Source organism: Centropristis striata, chromosome 20, assembly GCF_030273125.1.
Source record: "Centropristis striata isolate RG_2023a ecotype Rhode Island chromosome 20, C.striata_1.0, whole genome shotgun sequence".
NCBI lineage: Eukaryota > Metazoa > Chordata > Actinopteri > Perciformes > Serranidae > Centropristis > Centropristis striata.
The window spans coordinates 12,444,755-12,469,812 of record NC_081536.1 but is presented as its reverse complement, the minus strand read 5'-3'; the positions used below and the strand labels follow the sequence as shown (position 1 = coordinate 12,469,812).

General features: G+C 41.8%; 2 protein-coding genes and 2 non-coding genes across 6 annotated transcripts in view; 3 read left to right on the top strand and 1 right to left on the bottom strand.

Annotated features, from left to right (window-relative positions):
- ldb1a (LIM domain binding 1a) overlaps window positions 1-13,544 on the bottom strand; it is a 29,473-nt gene extending 15,929 nt beyond the window's left edge. Inside the window, exons 1-4 of one of the 3 annotated variants that reach the window (XM_059358897.1) lie at window positions 13,395-13,544; window positions 11,199-11,360; window positions 8,644-8,720; window positions 4,972-5,072 (exon numbers count right to left, since the gene is read on the bottom strand). In XM_059358897.1, coding sequence (XP_059214880.1) covers window positions 4,972-4,999 — 28 coding nt within the window. In that variant the 5' untranslated portion in view covers window positions 5,000-5,072; window positions 8,644-8,720; window positions 11,199-11,360; window positions 13,395-13,544. The remainder of the gene's footprint in view (window positions 1-4,971; window positions 5,073-8,643; window positions 8,721-11,198; window positions 11,361-13,394) is intronic. The other 2 variants (XM_059358899.1, XM_059358900.1) reach the window with 2 other exon arrangements.
- A 118-nt stretch (window positions 13,545-13,662) lies between these two features.
- pprc1 (PPARG related coactivator 1) lies at window positions 13,663-24,982 on the top strand. Its single transcript, XM_059358896.1, has 14 exons — window positions 13,663-13,844; window positions 16,308-16,403; window positions 16,513-16,662; window positions 16,877-16,957; window positions 17,048-19,085; window positions 19,729-19,782; window positions 20,726-20,786; window positions 21,071-21,138; window positions 21,307-22,036; window positions 22,152-22,355; window positions 22,478-22,538; window positions 22,633-22,754; window positions 23,061-23,212; window positions 24,515-24,982. Exons 1-14 carry the CDS (start codon window positions 13,764-13,766, stop codon window positions 24,613-24,615), a joined length of 3,999 nt encoding a protein of 1,332 aa, XP_059214879.1. The 5' UTR covers window positions 13,663-13,763; the 3' UTR covers window positions 24,616-24,982.
- LOC131958822 (small nucleolar RNA SNORA50) lies at window positions 22,831-22,969 on the top strand. Its single transcript, XR_009389312.1, has one exon. It is a non-coding gene; the product is annotated as a small nucleolar RNA SNORA50 (small nucleolar RNA).
- On the top strand, window positions 23,775-23,914 carry LOC131958823 (small nucleolar RNA SNORA50). The gene has a single exon (XR_009389313.1). It is a non-coding gene; the product is annotated as a small nucleolar RNA SNORA50 (small nucleolar RNA).
- Window positions 24,983-25,058: the final 76 nt, after the last annotated feature.

Genomic DNA, 25,058 nt, shown 5'->3' with positions numbered 1-25,058 from the left:
TGCAGTTTAAAGGGACTGCTCAGATTTATTGAAATGGGGTTGTATGAAGTACTTAATCAGTATGTACCCTATACTGAGAGTACTTACACCACAATACCTTGCCGTCAGAGAGCCCTGTTTCAAGTTTATGCAAGGGAAACTCTCATCAAAGCCACCAGACTCCATTGACAAAAACTGTAATTTTACCTCAGCAATGCACTTGAATTATTGGTCTACCGCTGCCTCGATCAATTAGCTTGTTTGTGTAATTGTGTGACCTTAGTGCAACTGAACTAATCCTTTAAAACACCAAACACACACAGTAACAGAAACAAATTGAGGCAGTGGTAGATCTGCAACTCCTGTGTTTGTAAGTTAAAATTTGTGTTTTTGTCGAAGTAGTCTGGTGGCTTTGAGAGTGATATGATGACTACAGTTCCAGCAAGTTAAAGCGCTGAAAATATTCTAAATATAGCGTACTGAGTAATTTTTTTAGGTGGCTAAAAACGCATTTTGCTGCCCCAGTCCACAGCAGTACATTGCTTAGTTTCACTTCCTGTTCTCCTGCCTGCTTCTCCAAACTGTGGTGGTGCTAACCCCCATCTACTGTAGGTAAAACACTGACTATGGTGAAGTACCTCATACAAACCCCACTTTAATAAGTCCAAACTATTCCTATAAACTGTATGTTTGGTTCAATTTTACTGTGTCTCATGTTGTCGTAGCCAACAGGGAATTAATTGGCATGTCCTGAAAAATGTCTCACCCAAACCCAATTCTATGAGGTGTTATCAACAGAAATGAATACCCTCCATAGAGAAAGAATATGCATTTGTATTTTTAGAATATTGCACAACTTAACAACAGGGAGACAGACAGCAGCAATTATGTTATTTAGAATAATCTTGGAGCCTCTTCACAGTTAGTGAATAATGAAAAAACTGGAATACACTTTACCTAAGACACAAAATGAAGCCCATATTTATTCTAATGTCACATGATGAGACTAAGTGAGAATGAGTCAGTCGCTCATTCTAAGTAAATAGACAAAGTCCACCAACTCCACCTCCACTTTCTGACATCATCAATTGAAGTCTTGATTGTGCGATGTTTTAGTTTAGGGAAACACTAACTTTACTGTCCAAAGCACAATATACATTCTCTTTTATGGCTCAAATCCCTTTAACAGCTTCACGATGTAAACATTTCAACACACTATATCAAATCTGGTCCGTTTGCACCAGATTTGATATCTATTTGCCTGAAATAGATGGTTTGTATACTAATTGTATTTACATTACATTTGAAGTCACCTCTCACATACACAGTTGGCACAGAGATTCAGCACAATGCTTTCAAATAACTGTGGCTGTCCTCCACACACCTTTTGTTTTCAGCCCAGCTCTGTTTCAATCTGAGCACTGCTACCTCAGTACTGAACCTGCTTTCATGTTTTATAGACTCTGCGGCTTGCACATCTCCCACAAATAAAGGTGCACTTTGATAGAAAATCATTTTTTTCTTCCCACACATTTAATGTTCTCCCTGTCCTCCCCCTCCTCCCGGCTGTGTGGCACATGCCAGCTTTCCTCTGCCATCCTGTCGGCCTGCAGCAGATGTGACATCACTACAGCACGTCTCCACTCTGCACCCCCCCTCCTCATCTCTCTGACTCCCCAGCATCTCTGTCTCCCACGCATTCCTTCTTTCTCTCTGCCTCTGCACACACAGCCATTTTGATCTAGCAAACAAGATCTGAGACTCACTAGGGTAGAGAGAGGAGGGGACGAGGAGAGGAGAAGAAGTGAAGAATTGAGGAAGGGAAAAAAAGAGAGGCACGGGTTTTCAGCACAGTGAGATAAAGCTGAGGCAGTCATGTTGTTGTGTAACGGTAATCAAAAAAGCCCTTGCTGTTTGGCTGCCATCTTGGCTCTGCTTTAAGTCACTTTTCTCCAATCAGGAGCCATGTGACTTTCTGCATGAGGTAACAGCACTGTTACTGCAAAAGGCAGTGAAGGAGGGATGAGGGAGTGACAGAGAGGGAGAGAGAGAGGGGAACGAGGAAGAGGGGGAGAGAGTGAGATGAGGAAGGCAGAAATGGGAGGGAGGGGTTAGAGTGAGATGGGTGAGAGATGGAGAGAGTGGTGAGCAGAGGGGAGCGCAAGCTTGAGTGCATGTGAGAATGGAGGGGAGGGAGGGGGGTATCTTCAGCTCACAGGCAATCTATTTTTACCATTTAGTCTGAACAAAGGATGTGATTGGCTCCACTGTGTTAGGACGGATCTCCTTCATGCAGGGAACAAAGCCTTAAAAAGGCTGATTCACAGCAAAGTCACAACAACAGCAGGATGTCACAGGGTTGTCAATGAAGTAGACAGACAGATGAAGTCTGTTTTTATTATGGTTCACACATTCTGCCACATGCAAATACGCTCCGTTCAGATTCCTCTGTTCTATAATGCTCCGACCCAATAACAAAAAAAAAAGATGAAAACGACCAGATGAAAAGAGAAAGTGAATAAGAGAGGATTTGTTTTTCCAATGCAGATACACACACAAAGGATGGGGAGGATCTTCCATCCACCATCGTACAAGAATGTAAACAAACCAGCCTTCGAATATAATGATTTACAGAACACTCACAGCGAGGGAGAGAGAACCTGCAAACCAGTGTTTTATCAATGTTGCCCCGTGGTTATCTGACAGATCCACCAGCCTAAACTTGTCCGAGCAGGCTCTTCATGAAGGTGTATGTGTGTGCGCGAGTGTACAGTATGTGCAGGCTCTACATGTGCACGCATGCCTGTGAGTGTTTGAATGTGGGCGCACAACATGCACATGGCAGATCTCTCTAGTTCGACCTCTTTCTCCATAAAAAACATGTGGATGTCATTAAAAGTTTCTGCTCCAGAGTTAAGTCTGTCAACAGAGGGAGCAAAGAAGGCATAAACTACAGGAGCGAGCGAGGAAGCGAGATAGTAGCGAAAAGATCTGAGGGGAGCACATCAAGCAGAGGCCTCTCTGATATTATTCCATCTGATAGGCGACTACCAATGAATCAGAGCAGCCCCATTAAAATGATACTGACACCCTAATTCAATCTGCCCTCTCTGAGATCCCCATGAGCAGATGCTACGATTCAATTTCTATCTGTTACTTGCTCCCTTGTGCTGTCCCCTGACACTTGGAGGCTTTCACTCTGCACAAGGCAACCGTCTCTGTAGCCTGCTCTCACTGGGGTACTGTTAAAGAGAAATTGCTCCAAAGTCAAATAGGATCAAACACTCTATGGTAGAAATTATAAGATCTAGATGATAAAAACAGCTATAGCATTTTGCTTGCCACAGACTTCGTGTACAGACAGTACTAGATTTACTTCCTCTTGTTCCGACACTAAACCACAAGAGCAGAGTGTAGATACTCAGTGCCAATAAGACACCATAACAACGGTAGCAAAGCATATTTATGTAAGCTTTACTTAAAGGGGACATAACTTGAAAAAATCACTCATGCTTGTATACATACTTTTTGGTATCTGGAATGCCTACCAAACTGTGACCTGAAGGAGCAAATTGGGAAGTTGGAACAGTAGTGAAAGCTGTCTATAATATAATATAATGTTTATTGGCACTTTTGTCATATTTGTTTCTCATTCAATCTCTACACAGTATTGTCCAGCTCTATCTATGAGAATGCTGCTACGGTGTTTGTACACAAAACAAAAAAGCATAATGTGTTGTTAACAACTGGTAATTGTTAACAATAACTAAGCTAGCTAGCTTGTTGTTAACAACTGGTAATTGTTAACAATGGCTAAGCTAGCTAGGGCAAATCTATCTTGGTTTTCAGACTACTGGAATGCGGTCAACTTATGTGTGACGTCATTCGCAGCGCCGACTTCCAACTTCCAACGTAGATGGAATGTAGCATGAGATAACCCAGTCAGTATTTTGTGTGTGGTCTAGATCAGAAAACATGATTCCACAAGCCATTTAGATTTGGCTCCTCCTCCCAACAGTCAACTTCAGCTTCTTGAGAATGAAGTGAACTTGAATTTGTTGCTGTTGTCCAATCAGAGCAGACTTGGGGCAGGCACTAAAGTGTTTCAGAGAGACGGTGGATACAGGTATATTCAGACAGACAGTATGAGAAAGATAATGTGTTTTTTAGAACATTAAAGCATGTAAAAATGTTTGAGTAGAAACAAAAACGCAAATTTGAACCTAAAAATTTGCATATGTCCCCTTTAAAACTCAATAATGTTGATTTCAGGGAAAGTCAAATGTAAAATATTGCATTAAAAAATAAAAAAATGAAAACATGCAGAAAAAATATGCAGAAGTCACAATGACAAAGAGCTGCCTAATATCCAAACAGCAGCTTAACTCCAAGCAAATTCAACTCTTTGTTAAATCTTCTTAAGTACCCTCATTAATTGTTTGCACTCATCAAGAGAGACCAGCTTTAAACCATTTTGCAGTGAATAAAGTACTTATTCCTCGTTCAGTACAGTCCCATGGGACAAATATGAAAAACAGTTCAGCAGCAGTTTTCACCAACTCTTCTAGACATATAAGAGCACAAATAATGGTGAAGAAGACCTATAGTGGCTGGATAAAGCTGGAAAAAGGAGTGAAAATAGTCAGCAAGTGAAGTACTTATTGATATCTCAGTGTCTCTGTACGTGGCAAAACTCAAAGAGCCATTGATCTGCTGCACAGCAAGCTAGCGTGACTGAGAGGGTCTGCTGAACAACTCAATCCTAAAGTGTGGTAGCCTCAGTCTATAACCTTGTTTTAGGACATGTGTTGAAAGCGTAGCATGGCTTCACCAACACACACGCGAGCACACACAAACTCACTCTCACACAGCTTGACGCTGGCCCTAGGCGGCTTTGCAGCACTTTTACATAAGTCATCTTTCTGACAGCACCACTGAGCACAGAGACGGAGGAGGAGAGAGGGAGAAGAGAGAAAGAGAGTAGGCACTCACCGGGACAAGCACAACCTCCAACAGACATCTTCTCACATGTTGGGCTCTGCTCTGAACGAAACAGCTGCACTCAGTCCACACGCTCCTCGCATGGGCTAACTCTGAGGAAAACAACACAGACACAGGGGTGGAGAGATTAGAGGGAGTGGTACAAAGCAGGGCATGTACACCACAACTACACTCCTCTCTCTCTGTCAGAGGCAGGAAGTTGGCAGTGGTGCTCTAGCTGCATCATTAATAGGCATATTGCAACACAAGTGGGAGGGAAAATGAGAGAGGAGTGAAATAGGAAGAAAGAGCCTTTACATAATGTTAGACTGGAGTAACTAATATGGACTGTGTGTGTGCATGTGTTAGTGAAAGGGAGAATGCAAGAGGGAGGCAATTAGAGCAAAGGAGAGGAAAGAGAGAAAATGCACAAGGTGTATGTGTGGCAGTGATGCATCGTCCATTTTTGCCCGGTGCTGCTGTGGGAGATAAACATACTCAGTAGGAGCCCAGAGGCAGAGGGTCATTACTGCCAAACAAACACACAAGCTTGCACACACACTCATACACACATCCTGCTTCGTGTATGACAGATTTCCATCTCTCTTTCTGTCTCTCTCTCTCACTCCTTCCGTCTGTTTTTGTGCTGCTGAGAGAAGACTGGTGTTAATCACTACAGACAGTATCGATTAAAAATGCAAAGCCCACCTGGAGCGCAGGGACACTGGAGACCCATGGGAGGCAGGAAGAGCGTGCATGTACGGACGTGCACACACCCAACAGGAGCTGCATGTAAACAGTCTGAATCGACTGCAGACTGTTTGCCCAGCAGCCTCTGCTTCCTTTCTACTCTTTTCTCGCTTTTTAATCTGACTTCGCCCTGTCAATTTAATCTCTTCGCCCTGTTGATATTACCTCGACCTTTTTGCAGCTTGATGTAGCTTGATGTGATTTTGTTTCATTTCCTTTTCCCTCATCCACATCTTTGGTTTCCCTTCCCGTTCATCCCATAACTTCTCCTGACTCGAGCATGCCTGTTCTCCGAGCCATAATCTCATAATCTCACACTTCACTACACAAACACACGAGCACATAACTGACTCCCATGAGCTGGATGTCTTTGTTGCTCGTGTACCTTATCCTATCAGATGGATAACAGACTGAGCATCACTGAGTCTTTGTGACTGAATTCTAGAAAAGGTAAAAATAGAAAATAGAAAATGTAAAGTAAAATACAACTTCAGTCTTAACCGCAGGGTATTTGTACCAGAGGAGGTACTTCTGCAAATGTCAGGGGGTACTTGTAAAGATTGTGCAATAGCTATACTTATTTGACAAAATAGGAATTGTGATTTCATTATAAACTAGAATGGTATTCAGAAAAAACAGTCCTCGGATGGTCCCATTGCCCGAGTTGGGAATTTGTTCTTTCTTTAAGTCTTAATGTTGAAACAACATGAACGCTACAAGGAAGTTATGATGTTTTCTTTGCTCAGAGCTTTTAAATAACACTTTTGTAGATGTTTCCAGTATTTGCGTGACAATGATGGACAAAGGAAACAAATTACGTGAGGCATAAAATATGATCAGGATACTAATTTTCCAATTGTTCCAATAACACAGGAATGCAACACAAAAGCCCTTTCTCTAATTTAAACAAAAGTGAGAAACATGAAGTGTATCTACCCTGTGATTTAATGGGTTCTTCCTTGGCCCATTCCACACTCTTTTATTAAGTTTTGTGAAAATCAGTCCAGTAGTTTTTCAGTAATCCAGACGAACGGAAAAACACAAAAACCGAGCCAGATAAATGGTTTGAATAGTTAGCCAATATAAATTGAAAAATGTCCCAAAAAAAAAAAGAGAAGCTAAATATAGTGGATAAGTGGTTCATCGTTAAAAGGTAAAATTATGCCGAGCTTCTCTCAATACCTGTGCTGTGGCGATATACTGTTATTGACGATAACTGTGATAAAAAGATTAAAAAGATAAGAAAGATTAAAATATTAATAAAATGTTAATAATAAACACGATAATATAATTTAAAAATCCAGTGGCTCTTAATTTCCGTTTCATTTTGTTCTCAATTTGTTATGTAGTTATGGTCACATTCTCTCTCTCCACCTCCCTACACTCATATTTTGAGGTTGTATTATTAATTTGCCAAAAAAAGAGACAAAATACACAATAAACAAACTTAATGAATTTCATTGATAGAATTTTTTCCAATTTTATAAAGATACTGCATTGATATTGTTGTTGTGAATTATTTTTGAAATGATAATTGTGTAGTGAAATCTGACATCGTGAAAGCCAGTCAATATAAGTGGTAGTTGTATGAATGCGAACTTTACAGTTGTATGAATTTTATGAAAAAACTGTTTCAACAATTTCCACTTTTATATACTTAATAGTGTTAAATAGCATCTGGTTTAAAGTCAATTTAAATTTAAATTAACATATTTGCAACATGACGGATGTTCCAAAAATGTGTTGATTAAGGGGCACTTTGGTTCATCTGATACGGCGGTGCAGATACGTCAAACCTCCTGTCCAGTACATCCCTGTATCCTCTGCACGACAGTAGCCCCCCGAGTGAGTTGAAGCCCAGTTTAACAAACCTCAGATCTCTGTTGTCTGTCACTCACAACCAATACACTAACAAAAGACAAACAACTGTCTCCACTGAAATGAAAGCTGACAGGCGCATTCCCCACACACCAGCGCACTGGCAGAGGCATCACAGTTAAATGTCATACACGGTGTCAGACACTGTTCTCAGGACCGAGACACAATGAACAACCCTGCGGGCCTCCTCTTCTTTTCCCCCTTACTTGTCTTCTCCCCCTCTTTTCATTTCCACTTCACACACTTTTTGTTTCTGTTTCTCTCTCTCTGAGTCCTCTCATCTCTTGCTGCTATTCTGTCACCATTCAGTCCTTTGTGCGTCTTGTAGGTCGCGATCTGCTGGCTTGACATTTACAGAAGATTCTGCTACTGTAAAATGGTGAACTCTGAACAAAGGCAGATGTGAGAGATGGAGAGAGAGGCATCCCCAACACTGCAAGAACAGAGGGGAAAAGAAGAGATAAGAGCAAGGGAGAAGGAGAGGAAGGAGGGGTGCATGGATGTGATTTGGGAAATGGCTTCTGTTTCAGGGAGCGATTAGGCTTTGAAGCGGAGCACTTCACCACTGACTGCACTGTCAGGCATGCTCTCTCTTCCTCTCACTCTCCTACTCTTGCAGATACAGAGATTCCCGCTCTGTCAACACAGCTACACATCGCTCAAAAAGCTGCTCTGAGAATAATGAAGTTCCCCCTCCGTTCTCTCCACTGTGGGAACACGCAGCAGTTCCATAACACTATGTGACAGACAGCAAAGTGCCTGCACACAGATACACTGACTGCCAAGCTCACTGAGGTATAGTCGCACACTAACACACTGTAAGAGTGTTGTCCTCTGACAGCAGAAAAACATTTTCACTTTCTAAATTCCAAACAAAATGTTTAAAAAGGTTGCATACTTATCTCAGGTGAGTTCATGTCATTAATGCTTACCTCTCAGTCTTTTGTCTTGCAGCTGTTCTGCACCCCCCCTCCTCCTTTCTCCTTTTCTTTTCTGCACACTCTCTCTCTCTCTCACAGACAAACACTCCTAAACATCCTCCTTCTCACTGCTTACCTTTGTCTTCCTCTTTCTTCTGCGCCCACGCTTGCTCGGAAAAGTCTGCCCGGGTCAGCCACGCAGAGGTAACCAAGCTGCGCCAGCAGAGAGAGAGAGAGAGAGAGAGAGAGAGAGAGAGAGAGAGAGAGAGACTGTGATGAGCAGATGCAGATAGGAGACACAAATGGAGGGGGGGATCTAGCAGTGTGCAAATTGGATGATGAGAAGGAAGGAAGGAGGGAAGGAAGGAAGGGAGGAGAGAGGAGGAGGAGGGGAAAAGGGGGGCAGCTCTCAGCTGCACTGGTATGAATATGACGCAGAGGCAGCAGCCAGAGCCACTTCTCTTCTCCTCTCCAGCCCCATCCCTCCATACCCACCGAGAGAGAGGAGAGAGGGCACTGTATCCATGGCAACGGCAGAGCAGCGGTAGGTAGCAGTAAAGGAGTGTGTTGGGGCACAGTGGTGTTCCTCTCTTTCTCTGTCTCTCTCACACACAGACGAGCTCATAAGTCTTTCAGCTCCCACAGATGAACAGTGTACAGCCTCTGGTATACTAGGGGAGAAATCAGCGGTGGATTCATTAGGACACGGCTGGTAATGAGAAGCAGACTGGTTGGGCCAGTGTCTCAAGACACGTGGGGAACACACACCAAGAAAGCACAAGTTAATTCTACTGTAAAGGCAGCGGACCGCCTGCATCAAGTAATGGAATAAGTTACTTTTGTGTTGAATATTGACTCTAGTTGTGCAGATCACACTCTAGTTGTAAACCTTAATCAGTTGGCCAATTAATCAGGCCAATTGATGATTGGCATCAGTAGATGCCTGCACCCACAAGGCCGATTATTTATTTATTACAGTATTTCACTGAGCCAACACAGGGAAGGCCACTACACTCACATTTTTTATACATTTTTTATTCATGTAAGTTAACATATTTTGGTGTTTCTGTCGGCTGATAAATGTTGTTGTTGAGTGCATTAAAACGCTACTTATTTTTCATTCCTGTTTTGTGTAGTTGATTTTGTTTTTTTTACCAAGTTATGTTCTTTAGATTACCTAGACTTTTATTTAGTTGATGTAAAATGTTTAATTTAAAATAAGTGCACAGCAGAGTGCAGATCTATTTAAGCAAACAGAGTCAAAGCAGACAATAACGGTGTTAAATACATTTGCATTTAGGTTCAGCACGTTTTTTAAAAAACAATTGTTACTATCATTGAATTGTAGTTTGATCAGATGCAGGAAAAAAACAACAACACGATATCAGCATTATATATCAACCATAAGCCTCCCTGCATCAGCCATTGAAAACCTATATCAGTTGACCACTATTGTTTTCACCAAATAAAGCACAGAATAAAGACAGTGATTTAAAACTATTGAGAAAACAAAAAAAACTGTCTCTGTGTGAAGCCAGAGCTGAAACGAGACATTCCAACAAACAATGCAAATACAAAGATGTCCTGTTGTGGCATTCAGTGGATTAAGACACAACCAAAGGAACAAATATGCAAAACTTCTGTCCAGAGCCATGTAAATGTTTCCCTATACCCACACTCATCAGGAGCAAGGCAGAGGATCAGTGTTTTTGTCAAGGATACTTCAACATGCGGACAGGAGGAGCCGTGGATCGAACTATAAACCCTTCAATTGCTCAAGAACCAATGTTATACGCTATGGCACATAACTAAAAGGGTCTTCATATCTCTTCGTATGATATTCAAATTCTTCAAATGAAACACAGTAAGGGACAGAATTGATCAGTGAGACTCATAATTGTTGCCTGAGGGATTCCTGGATCGACGCCAGACAATATACAGACACAAAACTACACCGCAGTGGGTCTGTAAAGAGCCGTGTCTGTTGTTTTGAGACAACAATACTTTTTCTAATTTAGAGAAATGTGTGCATTTGTTCACTAGAGAGCTCTGTCGCAGCGAGGAAGCTTTTCAAGGATGTAGAAAGATTTAAAACTTTTACAAATGGCAAACATGGCAGTTTTATTCTTCACACAGAGGAGAACAAATGACATATGTAAAAGAGAGACACAGACAAAGTGGTATAACACAATGGTAGACCATTGTGTGTGTGTGTGTGTGTGTGTGTGTGTGTGTGTGTGTGTGTGTGTGTGTGTGTGTGTGGCTGGGCTCACCTCTAATCCATTTCTGCCTGTGGGACACAGGGAATTGCCGGTGGCTTTGCTGTGCCATGCAGTACTGATCCTAATGAGAAACACATCCTCCCCACTTTTGTATTTGACCCAATTTAATCCCGACTTCTGTGTTTCACAGCCTGTCTTTCTGTTCACTCATCACACCTTTTCTTTATGTATTACACCCAATAACAAAAAGACATCCTCCATGTCCCCAGGTCTGAGGGAAAACTATTTTTCTTCTCAGTGTGCTGTTTGGTTAGTCCTCAGTGAGCGGTAAATGTTTTCATATTGGTATGTCATTCTGCAAAGTTTATTTTTTATGTGGCTGAACTCTGAAGGCTGTGCGTTTAATTATAATGTCAAAACCAGAAAAATGAATTCAACCAAAAAAAATATTAACTCAAAGTCTACTTACTAGCTTTCCCCAGAGCTTTAACCACATCTTAAAATCTTCTTCAGTTAATGCAGTTTGCTCAGTTGTCATCACTTGACCTCTGTTCGTCTCTGACCTCCGTCTCTGTTCAAAAATGGTCTTTTGTGATGAATCTGAATGGCCACCTGGATCTGTCTCCATCTCCTGGAAAACAGAAAATGTCATATTAGTTTTCAGAGCAAAATGTGCATCAAGTTTAGAAAAGTGTCTTTCAAAATAATTATTTCAACAAAATATGAATAACAGCCTATATAAATTTTGCTAAACAGTGCCCACTAGGGTCACAAGTGGCAATTACAGCATAATGGTAAGAACTAAAATAGAGCCAAAAAGTCAACTTCTATTCAATTTTTTCAACTTCTTTTTAATTCAAGCTCTCATTCTCAAGAGGATGAATATGTTGTTGTTTTTTTCAAAAGTGACATCATCCCATTTGAATATGACCTGTAACTTCTGTACTTTTGCAAAAGAAAACTATTTCCACCTTATTATGTGATGTCATGTAGCCTACTCATTGCACTTTTAACGAGTCAGGAGTCACCTCAGAGTTACCTATATTTATTTATATATAAATATAATTAATATACATTTAATGTCATTTTCTTGTCTTTTAACTGTGACAGGAACATAATACACCTCAGTCTGAAGGTTAGACAATCTCCATGTAAATTATGTTTTTCTCACCCAGAGACCAACATAAGACTCGTCTGGTCCTGAAGGGCCCTCCTTCAGCACTGGAGGTAATGAAGCAATTAGATGACAACTATGTGAGCAGAAATGCCAGACTGGTGGAAAAGAACCAAGAACCTACAGTAAAGGCATTGCACAATACATTTTGATTAGGTTTTAGTGTTTGGATTCACAATTAAATTATAAATTATCCATTATATGATTAAGCTATTATTTTCCTTAATAGAAAAACATACATAGTTATTTTTAGGTCATTATAACCTCTAAATATATGACAAGTAACTGGAGGTTTGCAATCACAAGGTAGAGACTTTAAAGGAGAGACATTGTGGCAAATTGTTTGTAGTACTGTACTGTGTGTACCAGATTCCTTGAAGAGTTGTGAGCAGTTTGCTGTGTTGTTATATTGGACTGCATTGGATTGTAAGTTCCCGCTGATGTTACTGCTGCTCTATTTGTGTAAATATCTCAGACAAAATATTAGAAAAATATTTCACTATAATGGAATCTATTACAACCACAAACAACAGCCCCATAAAGCAACAGGAGTATTGCATTAGTTAGTTTCATTGTTCTGGTCTGATGGTGTACGCACATGACTGGAATCCCCATTAGGGCTGCCAGTAACAATTATCATCATATTTAATTGCTCTATTGTTTAATTAATTGATTTATTGTTGAGTTAATGCGTATCACAAGAGCAATGATAGAAGAAGTGTTCAGATCCTTTACTCAAGTTAAAGCACACATAAAAAATACTCCACCACAAGTAAGTCCTGCATTCAAAAACTCATTTAGGAAAATGTATTATCAGGAAACTAATTCTGCAGTAAAACCTTCCCTGTGAGTGTTTAACTATAATATATAAAGCTTTTGGAGTAATATTACAGCTACTTTGTGTGTGTTGCATTTTACTGCTGTAGATGTTTATGGTGGTGCTAATTTTAACTCCTTTATAATGTTGGGTAGTTTAAGGGCATAAGAGAATCATGTTTTGCACTGTTGCTCTCTTGTGACAGCCGTCTATCTCTAAAAAAAAAAAAAAGTCTAGCTTTTCAGCTCTGTGACGTGCACTTTACAGCTAAATTAAGAGGGCAGTTAAGTGTATTACACTTTATCTAGTTTAAGAGGTAGCAGTGAGAGCATTTTCTCAACCAATAAGGGATTGAGAGAAACCTAGTAACCTAGTGGAGTAAAAGTAGGTGCATTAATGTGAAATACTCGAGTACAACTAGCTAAAATGTATACTTAAGAAGGCATGTCCTACTTGAGTATCCTAAATGTAGGTATTTAAATTCCAGCTGCAAGAGTCCAACAAGTCTCCAAATGTCTTGTTTTCTCCAAATAACTGTCCACCCCCCCCCCCCCCCCCCACATACTACATTAATAATAATATGAAAGAGAAAAAAGCAGCAAGTCGTCACCTTTGAGGAACTGAAACTAGCAAATATTTGGCATTTTTGAATTACCACAGTGTTACTAACCTACCTGCTTTATTTCGTTGCTTTGTTGTTTCCACCTGTTATTTCTATCAATATTACGACAGTGGCTAAACAAATAAAAAGATAAATAGTCTTAATTAATACACGTTTGTGCCTGGTGTGTATTTTTGTCGTCTTCATTTAGCAACAGAGGAAAAAACCAGCAAGGCAGGAGTGTGCAACTGCTCGATCTCGTGCATTGAATAGAACTACAAATAAACGTGGTCACGTTCCCCTCTGACCCCTCCAGCGTCACTTTGCGTCATTTTGCCGGGAATGTCAGACCACGTGTTACGACCGGCGTGCCTCTGTTCCTACTGCACGATTCATCACTTTTCATTCCGAAACGAGTCGAGGCAGGGAGTGTACTTGCAAGATGGCGGCGCGGTGGGGAGCAGGCGAGGAGACTTTAACTGCGTGCAATATGGAATTTTTCCCTATGGATACACTAGACGAGGTAAAGGATATTTTCTGTACTTTATTTCCTATCATCTTACCCCACTGTTACTAGTTTTGTGAGTGTTTTAGAGGCATGGCAGAGCGTGTTGTGTGTACGAGCTGTACACTGCGCATGGAAAAGTGACACGTGGATGCCACCCACCGTAGTATCACTAGTAAAACTTATTTTTAAAAGTGCTCATTGGTATGTGGCTGTAACAGCTGCATATATATTTAGTGGTGTATTTATTAAATAACACTTCTTTATAAATGTGCTTCAGCTGTGAGTGAATGCTAGCTGGTGAGTCAGTGCAGCTTGGCCGGCCGGCTAGTAAACGACGCAGTCTTCTCCCTTTATAATACACACAGTGCTAAATACATTACGTGACAGTTGTGTATTTATGTTGGTAGTTGGCCTGGCATGTGCTCCAGTTGTATGATACATCTAAGTAATAAGCAATTAAGCCCCAGTGTGCAAAAGTACTCTGTGTGCTACTCATCCATTGATTCATACACACGTGGTAATAAACACTGCAACATGCTAGTCAATTAGCTTTATCACCACTGTAATGTTGGGTGTTTACTTCTTTAATTTTGCTTGACTGGTTAAAATGCCATATACGTTAATTCAGCCATGTAGTAGTCTATAGGCTCCATGCCAGCACATTGCAGTAATGTGTCATCAAGCCAGTGATGATGCACACAGTGATGGAGCTCTTTTTATATTTAGCAATGATTGCAATCAGTTCACTCACACACACCTGCGTGAGTATTCACTCAGATAACTGCACCAGCAGCATACCACGTTCTCATTCACAACCTGTGTGTATATCCACATGTGGTTTAGTCGTGGTGAATCACATGTTGGTTTTCACACATGCGCAGTAGCCGCGCTCAATTGTATCTCTTCACACACCCGTCCACAGAGTTTATAAATAACTACCTGGCGATTTTTAAAGTTTTGTGTGAAATTGTGTATTGTAATGTTGTATGTCAGTTGGTAGTTGTTAAAATATCCACCAGGAGCAGATAACAGGGCCCTGCTCGTGTTTGTTGTAGTGCAACACGTGGGCTAGGTAGCCTCCCTTTGGACGGAGTGAGGCGAGGATCAAATATGTCTGCGCGCTGTGCTTGCATGTGTAGACAGCAACACGTGGGTCACTGTACGAGACTGCTGCGTTTTTAGATCAAAGTGCATGATGTTATCAGTTATATTTGCTCGTATAGACGCACCTGTGTGCTGGACTTAGCGGAGTTATGCACAGAATGTAAATCTGAAGAGTTGTTATACACTTACTGAGCATACAATCACATGGTATCATGCACATTTCAACTATTTATTCAATTTCCTGTTAATTGTATATCTAAAATGTAACATTTTAAAACGTGCTAATGTTGTCCATTAAATTATTTTCTTTCTTTGGTAGTTTTTAAAATAACTATGTTGGATTTCTATGTAAACTTAAACACTTGATTATATGATTGACTTGATTGATAATATGAGTGTACATCTGAGTCCTACAATTCCAATATCTACTTGCTCTTCTGTGTCTCATATTATAGGAAATGCTTCAGGTACTTTGTTTTCTCTTCAGGCTGGAACTTAAAACATGTGCTCCCTCTTGCCCTCTGGGGTTTCCTTTTCTGACTCTCATTTTGAAATGCCTCACATGAGCTCGGGCTTTAACCAACTGATGAATGAACTAGTTTGACCCATTTCACTGTGCAACTTTTCACAGACTAGACTTAAGTTTATTAACAGTATATTATGTTTACATTTTTTCATTGGTTTGAAACAAGACGTAGAGTCCTGAAAATGGACAACACTCGTTTTGTTTAGTCTATTTATTGACAGAGGGTTCCTTCCAGTCCATTTGTAATTGAAACGGCCCAGTGGTCCATATGATACAAGGTTGTTTACCCCGTGGAAAAGATCTGACTGGAGTCCCAGACCCCTTATTATCCCCACATAATAATAATAATAATAATAATACATTTTATTTGGAAGGTGCCTTTCTTGGCACTCAAGGACACTGTAAAAAAGGATAGAAACGAGAAACAACAATAAAATACACAAAATTAAGAACAATACAAAAGGTTGGACAGGGCAATTGTCGTCATAGGGGATAGGCAGTTTTAAACAGATGTGTTTTAAGTTGTGATTTGAAATGTACAAACATTTAAAGGGGGGGGGGGCACAGACATTAAATTTTTTAACAAAATAATGCTTCTGCCATAAGATTACTTCTATATATCAAATAATATTGAATTAAATTAGTTGTTTTAAAATGTTAAAAATACAGTGACAAGTGTTTTTATTTAGTGATGTATTTAATTTAGATTTGGGCATAATGAGTCTTTGTTTTCAGTAATAAATTGCCAGTAACTATAATTGTATCTAAGTACGATCATTTTTTTCCATGAATCGTCTCTATCCAGTTGAGTTTTTGCCAAAGAAATCTAAAGTGTGTTTTTCCCCTAGACTGATGGACTGAGCTCTACAGAAACTATGGAGGCCCTTCAGAACTGCTTAGACCCCTCCATTCTCTCTATCTTTGAGGACACGCCAACAACAGAGGCAAGAAAGATTTCACTTACCCGTTACAGTAGCATATGAGAGATCTATATGCATTGTGTGGTTGTTTGTTTATACTCCCCACTGACCTAATTTCCATGTCCATATTTAGACTAAAGGTCTAGATGAGGAAAGCGAAGCCACGCTGCTAACAGCCCTGACGGAGATCCTTGACAATGTGGATGACGAGAACCTGTCCCCGTTTGACACACTGCCTGACTCAGACCTGCTGTCAGGTCAGAAGGGCAGAGAACACTCTCCGGTTAGTGCCCAGCTGTCACACATAACTCTCAAAGTGTCGCACAGATTGTTGCTCTCAACATCCCCCATCTGGCCTCTGCGATCCAGGCAGAGACAGTGAAAGGGGGTGGAAGGAGAACTTGCTGACCCCTGTGGTTCTAAACATAATGTATATTTATGTTAACGTCTACAAATGTAAAATAAATCGCTGTGCTTTTGTTTCTTTCACTCCTTAGCTGCGGAGATTGCTGTGTCTGTCCCGTTCCCCTCCAGAGAAAGACGCATTATGTAGCGCAAGAGCTTTATCAACTGGAAAGGTAGCTTTTCTCACTCACTAGCAAGATATTTATATAAACATGGACAGCAGACACATTTCTGATTCCTATATTATTCATCTTTGTACTCAGAGCCTCCCCAGGATATTGGCAGAATCTCTCCAGAGGAGTGATGGGGAGGAAGAGGAAGATGGCTCCCTCACTTTGAGTCCAGTGAGTGATAATTCATCTCCTGACAGTGACCTGCTACACTGGGAAGGTCTGACCCTCCCGTTTCCTGTCACCTTTGAACAGGAGGTTGATGATGGTGTTTCAGTTAACCTGGGGGACTTGGTCAGGCATATGCACCCGTACTGTATGGCCATCTGTATGGAGAATGACGAGGGGGAACAGATGTTGCCTGAAGGAGGAATCTTACTTGAAGTCGTGGACCAGGGTGAAAATGGAGAACCAATCCTGGCCATCCAAGATATGGATCTCCCACTCTCTCTTCCACTTAAAGAGCAGGCTCCTGAAAATGAGCAGAAAGTTTCAGATGAAGCAGATGATGTCGCCTCTGACAGTTCAGAGCATATAGTCGTTGATGATGATGAAGATGAGGCTCCAGTGACAGTTGAAGCCCCCGTGAAACCAGACTTGTGTTCTGATGTGAAAGACGAGGTGATCATTAAGAGACATAAGCAAGAAATAAAAGACAAAAGCCCCTCCCGAAGAAAAAAGAAAAAGAAAAGCAGGGAGCAGTGCCAACCCGAACCTGTGGAGGAAAGGGTCCTCAGGAGTGGCACAGTGAGAAAGGCGTTGCAGGAATCTCCCAAAAAGCCTGGAAAAAGGTCAGGCAAAGAAGAGAAGAAACACAAAGTCCCAAAGGTTCCTCTTGCTCCCACTTCAGCTTCTTCCTCTACAAAACCTAAACTAATTCCATGCCAAACTGAAACACAAACCGAAATCACCACTACAACATTATTGCCTGAAATGAAGGTGCAAGTTGCCACATCTGTGTCAACGAGAAAAGAAGCAGTGCCATTGAACGCTAGCCCTGAGAAGTGCTGCTCACCTACAACAGTGGGCTCCCAAAAGGCTGAAACACCTAAACAGCCTGCCCCGGCCTCCGAGAAGCTGGAAGACTCATCAGCAGCTCCCTCTGCTGTCCTGCCTCCGGTGTCTTCAGAGAGCCCAGCGGCTGCTTCGAGTCCCCAAACAGCCCCGATGACCTCACCTGATGAGGCCCTCCCTCCTGTGGCCCCTGCCGTCTCAGAGCCAAAGCCCAAATCACTCAGTTTAGCAGAGTACCGGCGGCTCAGACAGCAGAAAAAGCCTGCTCCGGTGGAAAAGCAGGACAACGACAACAGCACCAAGTGGCCCAGCCTTCCAGAGCTTCCTAAAGAGCTTCCCCCCATTCCCTGCCTGCCTGATCCCAGCCCCAAAGATCCTCGACGCCCCAGCCCCCAGCCACAAGTGGAGGAGGTCAGACCTGCCTGGCAGCCAAGGGGACCATGTGCTCCACCCACCCCTGAGGCGCTGTTGGTGCCACCGGCCTACATGGTTGCCTCATCCAGCAGGGTTTCCACCGTTACTCCTAAAGCCCAGCAAACACCTGAGGCTTCCACACCTTCTCTACCCCAAAAGCCCTCAGCTCCTGTGCCTAATTCAGTGAAGGATTTTCCCACAAATCAACACACCACTGCTCAACCTGCAGTACTTTGTGTGCCTCAGAGCTCTGGGTCTCCAGCTTCCTTAAAATCCCCTGCACTTCCTGGAGGAAAGGTTGGAGCTGATGAAAAGCCCCAGTCTCTGCCTGCATCTCCTGAGTCTGTACAGCTCAGTAAAACCTGTCATAGAACCACTACAGATGCGGTACTTCCCAGCGCTGCTACGGTGTCTGTGCCCAGTGTCCCCCAGAAGACCATAGTTGTTCCCCAGAAGGTGCCTGAGCTCACTGCTCCTGTATCATTAAATAACCCCATTACATCTGATAGCAAGTCCCCCAAACCTGCAGCCAGTAGTACCCCGCTTGGCTCTTCTGCGGCTGCCCATCCCTCAGACTCCCAGAGTCTAAAGGCGAAACCTGTTGCACTTGAAACTAAAGAGAAACCCACTACAGCTGCACTGAAACCTCAAAGGTCAAAGAGCCCCACGCAGGAGCTTATTGAGGCCTTCACCAGTGAGATAGGTGAGCTTAAAGTTGATTGCATGTTTTGAATGCATTTTTTTTTTAAAGTTTTGTTAATGAAATGCAGACCATACTTTGATGTTTACACCTTTTCATTTATGATTGAAGGCATGTCTCTTGTGAACAAATACACATAAGCAGTAGATTGACACACTAGCAGATGGTATTTTTGCTTCAGTGATGGCTGATGTGCATGATCCCCTTATCTGAAATGATTAAGGAAAGGCTGTGTCTGCTATCATTGCAGTAAAAGAAGATGCAGTGTTACTGTAAAAACACTTACACCCCTCTGTAACTTCAAGAGTGTTCACTATAACAGAGAATTTCTAAGTGGGAGGCGGGCATCCCCAGCGGGGCTCCAAACGATTTCAGGGGAAGCAGCAGAAGATCACATGGAATAGCCTAAATGTGTGTGATTTTGTTAAAGAGAGTTCAGAGATGCAGTGGTTTGGGAAAGTGGGGAAAAATGATCAAAATTCGCCCAGTCAGACTAATAAATGTCTGAGAACTAACCTTTTTTGTGGGTTTAAAGTCTTTATTTATGTCGGGCAGTAAAATTAGGCTTGTCCCGTGTCTATGGGATCAATATTTGTTTTAATTAGTGTTTTATGTTGTAATCTAATACATAATGTGTTTTTTGTAGGTATTGAAGCTGCTGATCTGACCAGTTTACTGGAGCAGTTTGAGGAAACTCAAGGTAATTAATTATGACTGATTTTACCATCTTTAAGCAGTGCTCTTTACAATCCATGTTTGACAGATCCAAAGTATTTTTTGTCGTACCTCAGTTCTGGCATAAGGGTTGTTGTACTGGCCAGTGGCTTAGTGTGTCACATAGTTTAGTACAAAGCTAAATGTAGTCAAAGTTTCCTGGTTTTGTAATGGCGGGAAGTGGCATACAACATTGCAGCACTGTCTTTAGTTAGTTATGTTTTAGAGAGGGAAGAAGGATTTTGACTAAAAAACTTCAAGGGATAGAAATCCCTGTTGAAAAGGCTTGTGGATATGCTCAGAAGTGGGTCATTAGTGAAATTGTATGAAATGGAATCATTTCATATTTTTGACCAATGGAGCATAAGCGAGTCCCACCTCTGAGTCTATAGTCCACCAATAGTGACCTACAACACAAAGCCATTATCGGGCGGTTCATACAAGTCTGAAGGTTATCTGATCTCCTGGAGAAGTGTGTAACGCTCAGAGATTGCGAGGGACTTCTGATGATTCAAAATGGCAGGATTTTTTTCTACTGAAACATTCCCCTTTAAGGGATGGTGCTGCAGGGGGGCAGAGAAGCTGCTTTGTGCTCTTGTCTGCTCAGCTGCTGGAATTCTGCCCTGTCCGCAAATCCATTTAACTCTCACCCTGCTGTCTTTGTTTGGGCGGATGTACAAGCCCCAGCCCTAACAAGTAGCTGGGCTGGACTCTGTATGAGCCATTACTATTGTTATTGACCTGTCATACTGTGTACTATGGCTAATGTAACTGGTGAATTCTCATCGAAAATGCACTTTGTACTAGTAATACGAGGGCATAACACATGATACGCTGCATTTACACTTGACACACTGCAGGTCGTTGGTCAAGCATTTTTTTATCTACAGGTTTTTAATTAATTATTTCCTTATTCCTTCTCTCTTCAGCCAAAGAGGAGCAATGTGTGCCGGAGGTCTCTGGTAGAGCAGCAGCTGTAGGAAACTCGAGGTGAGTTACCCTACAGCCTTCATGCTGCTCTGTGTGAGTGACGGAGTCATGGTTTCTCCGAGTGAAACCTGTTAGCTGTGTTTGTGTGTGGACATGGCACACAAACACACCTATTGCCAAGACCTACCGCAAACCCTGCTTTTGTCTGGCCACAGCGATGACCTTCTCAGGTCTAAATTTGTGAAACATGGCTTTACTGTTTTTTTTTGTTTTGGTTTAAATCAAGAATTGGTAGCTACACTATTGGCCACCATATAATAACAAACCTTGTGCTCTGTTTGCAGTGTTGAGTTGTCTCCAGAGAATACAGTTGTGGAGCGTGTGAGAGCTAATGACCTTTCAAGTACTGCAGGTAATTCATAAAAAGTGACTTTTTAAAACAAATTAATCATATATCAAAAAAATATCTAATTGCAGTTATTTTGACTAGTAATGTGATTCATGACATTTGTAAGCCAGGAAATCTCTGCAGCATCACATATTTTGACTGACTGGTGCACTTTCTTTCCCTCTGCTTCAGCTTTGACTCCTCCAGCTACTCCTCCACACCAGATGTGGAAACCCCTGGCCCCTGTCGCCCTGCTGGGAAAGAGCAAGGCTGCTGAGGCCTCGAAGTTGAGTCCCTCTAAGGTTATCCAGATAGAAGCCCGGCCTCTACCCTCAGTCAAGTCCCGCAGCAAACCCACTCCCGCTGCTGCCGCTGTAACACCTGAGCTGGCCTGCATGGACCACGACTACTGCCTCCCCAACAAAGGCACTTCCGCTGGAGAGCCAGGCAAGCGTTGGAATGTCAAACAGCCCTCTTTTATCACTATTAAACCAATCAAGCAACCCGGTACAACCACTACACAAACACCCCACGCTGCCCCGGCATCAGCTGGCCAGTCAACCTCGAGCCCTGCGGTCACAACCAAGGCACAAGAGTTTCCAGTGACAGAGCCCCTGGATCACAGGACTGATGGGATGGAGAACAGCTCTGTTCTGCAGACTCCTGATGCTTCACCTGCTCGGCAGGAGACTGATGCCGACCTAAAAGAAATGAGCCCTAGGACTGGGCATTTTGGGAGGTCCTACCGCCGACATGCTGCTTCGCAGACACCAAGCCCCAGATCCAGTTCCAAAGAGAGGACTGGAGGGAGGTCGAGAAAACGGAGATCCCATCGTTCTCCCAGCCCCATGTCCAGCAACTCGGAGTCAGACTCCCATTCTTCTAGATCTAGATCAAGATCATACTCTCCGTCTAAGAAAAGGTCAGAACTAAAGTTAAGATATGTGGGGTTCATGCATCATCTTGATTGCTATTAATGGGGCTTATGATTTCCCTTGTTCATCACTGGCGTTGCTTCCTCTTCCCTCTCACTCTAGGTATCGCCTCCATCGCTCTGAGAGTAGTTCCAGCTCTTCATCTCGTTCCTCCTCCCGGTCCTCTCCATCTGTGTCCCGATCCCCTCCCAGGAGGAGGAGGTACTCGTATTCCTCCTCTCGTTCTGGCTCTTGGAGTCGCTCCAGGTCGCGGTCTCGATCCCCGCAGAGTCGAGCACAGTGGAATAGAAACAGAAGATTATGCAGGTACGGCATATGAATCAGGATCATCTGGTTGTGGGTTATGGATTTTATAGCTGTTTGACTTGTACATGGCATATACTTTTCAAAGTTAAAAATAACTTCATCTTGTCTTCATGCATGTCCAGCTATGGTCTCGGTACAAAGACAACCACCGAGGAGGGGAAGAGGCGCAAGGAGAAAGCCATTGTGAGTTACTTTTACTGGGCACACTGGTCTCAAAGCAAAGTGGTTAAAATAATGTGTTTTATGAATCATCTGATCAACGACTCTCTTCTCTCAGGAGGATCGCCGCGTTGTTTACGTTGGTCGAATTCGTGGTACGATGACCCAAAAAGAACTTAAAGATCGATTCTCTTTGTTTGGCGAGATTGAAGAATGCACCCTGCACTTTAGAGACCACGGGTAAGTTTTCACACAGCTTTTGTAATAAGGTACAACTTTACAGCTGACATTTTAATAAGGCTATAATATGAGCAGATTGCACTGTCTTTGAACCTTTTTGGTCTCATCTGTGACCTCTTAGGCCAAGCTACAGTGCTAAAGCAATTCAGGCTTGTTCATAACTGAAGCCTCCTGGCAACAATCCCAGGTTGCTTTTTTAAATGCAAGTCACAGCTCAAAACTACACACAAGATCTGTTGTAACCTTCACTAGACCTCTGATAAATAGACAGTGGATACATGCTGATGGTTTGGTTGTCTGTCACAGGGACAATTACGGGTTTGTGACTTATTACGACACCAAGAATGCTTTCAACGCCATCGAGAACGGGAGCAAGCTGCGTAAGCCCGATGAGCTGCCGTTTGATCTCTGTTTTGGTGGAAGGAGACAATTCTGCAAGACCAACTACGCTGACCTGGGTAAAAATAAATTACCAGAAAGTTCCCGTAGTGCTTACTCAGAGGGCTGTTCATCTATCCAAATAGTACTGATGTGGTTTGCAGAAGATTGGACATTTTGGCTGCAATTCATCCCCACTGTGTGCTCAACACAAGCTAAATGCAGCTGAGAGCTATTGTACTTTTGAACTACAGCCAATAACTGTTCAGAGGGATAATCACACTGCAGGACGGAGCACACTGTCCTTTAAATTTCTTTTGCATGTTATTTTTTTGCAAGGTGAAAAGGACTGTTTTCTATTTATTTTTTTTCAAATGTATTTATTAAGACACTGATGATAGTGAGATCTGTGGCACTCTGCTTGGAGGATCATTATATACTGTTTTGTTTTATACTTTTTTTTTTTTATTTAACTCTTTAATGCAGAGATTACAATCTAATGTAACAAATCTATAATTAACAATCTGACATATTTCTTATATCATTCTAATACATTAAGACAACTGTGGAGTGCTTAAACAGCTTTAGTAATGAGGTATAACTTTACAGTTGACATTTTAACAAGGCTATGATATGAATGGATTGCACTGTCTTTGAACCTTTTTGGTCTGGTTAGTGACCTCTTAGGCCAAGCTACAGTGCTAAAGAAAATTCAGGCTTGTTCATAACTGGAGCCTCCTGGCAGCAATCCCAGTTTGCTCTTTTAAAAGCAAGTCACAGCTCAAAACTACATGCAAGATCTGTTGTGACTTTCACTTGGTGGTGTTCTCGCATAATTAAAACTATAGAAGACTATACATGAGGCGACCCCCAATAAATTATTTATCTTGTAAGGGCTCCTTGGCTGAAAAAAGATTGAACTTCTCTATATGTGGATAAAGATGTTGAACACTTAACTATGTAGGTTTTCAAACAACTTTTTATTCATGGCCTGCTGGCAGGACTGTAGCCACCACTTAAGAGACACACGGGTCATGTTCTATTTGTTTTAGACATGTGGAGGTCTCAGTGACCTGACCTGTTTCAATGACATGTAACATTACACACAAATTGCACATGATGGGGTTTTCAGTGTTGATTCTTGTCTGCTTTAACTCAATATATCAGTTTGTTTTTACTTTTTCTAGCAAAAATAAGATTTACTTTGAAACATTTATCAGATTTTTTTTTTGTGGATTATCAAAAATTAAGGATGGGGTTTTCAGGCGCCATTTGATCACATCAAGTCTCTTGAAGTTCTTCAACCCATTTACACTATTTCTGCTGTCCTTGTCCCTTTTTTGTTTTCATGTGATGCTGACTTTCTGTCCTTCTCCTTTCAGATTCAAATAGAGAGTACGATCCATTGCCTGGGAAAAGCAAGTTTCATGCACTAGACTTCGACACTTTATTGAAGCAGGCCCAGCAGAATCAGAGGAGGTAACAGGAGGCCTGCAGCAGGAAACAGCTGACACTTACCTCAGAGCCAACGGTTGGCTCCTCACCTGCAACACTGTCTTTACATTTTAGTTGTTGCATTAGTTTTCATTTGTTTGTTTTTGTTTTGTTTCTGCAAGCTAACACCTTCTATTGAAGTGAAGATTTGTAATGAAAGTAGTAAAAGAAAAAAAATGGAAATTAAATAATTTTTTAAAAGTTTATTTAAATGTATAAACAAATTTGAATTGTATGGAGAGAATAATTTTTAAAAGGGCAAATGTAAGTGGAAAGGAGCTCCCTATATGCTAGGAGAGGTTGTAATACATTATCTCAAATGTACTACGAACCTAAATAAAAAAGTGAACCTAAAATGCTTTGTTTTCTTTCCGCCTTGTGTATCTGCATTGTTTGTCATTAAGTTGCATATTTAAAAACAAAAAGGGAAGT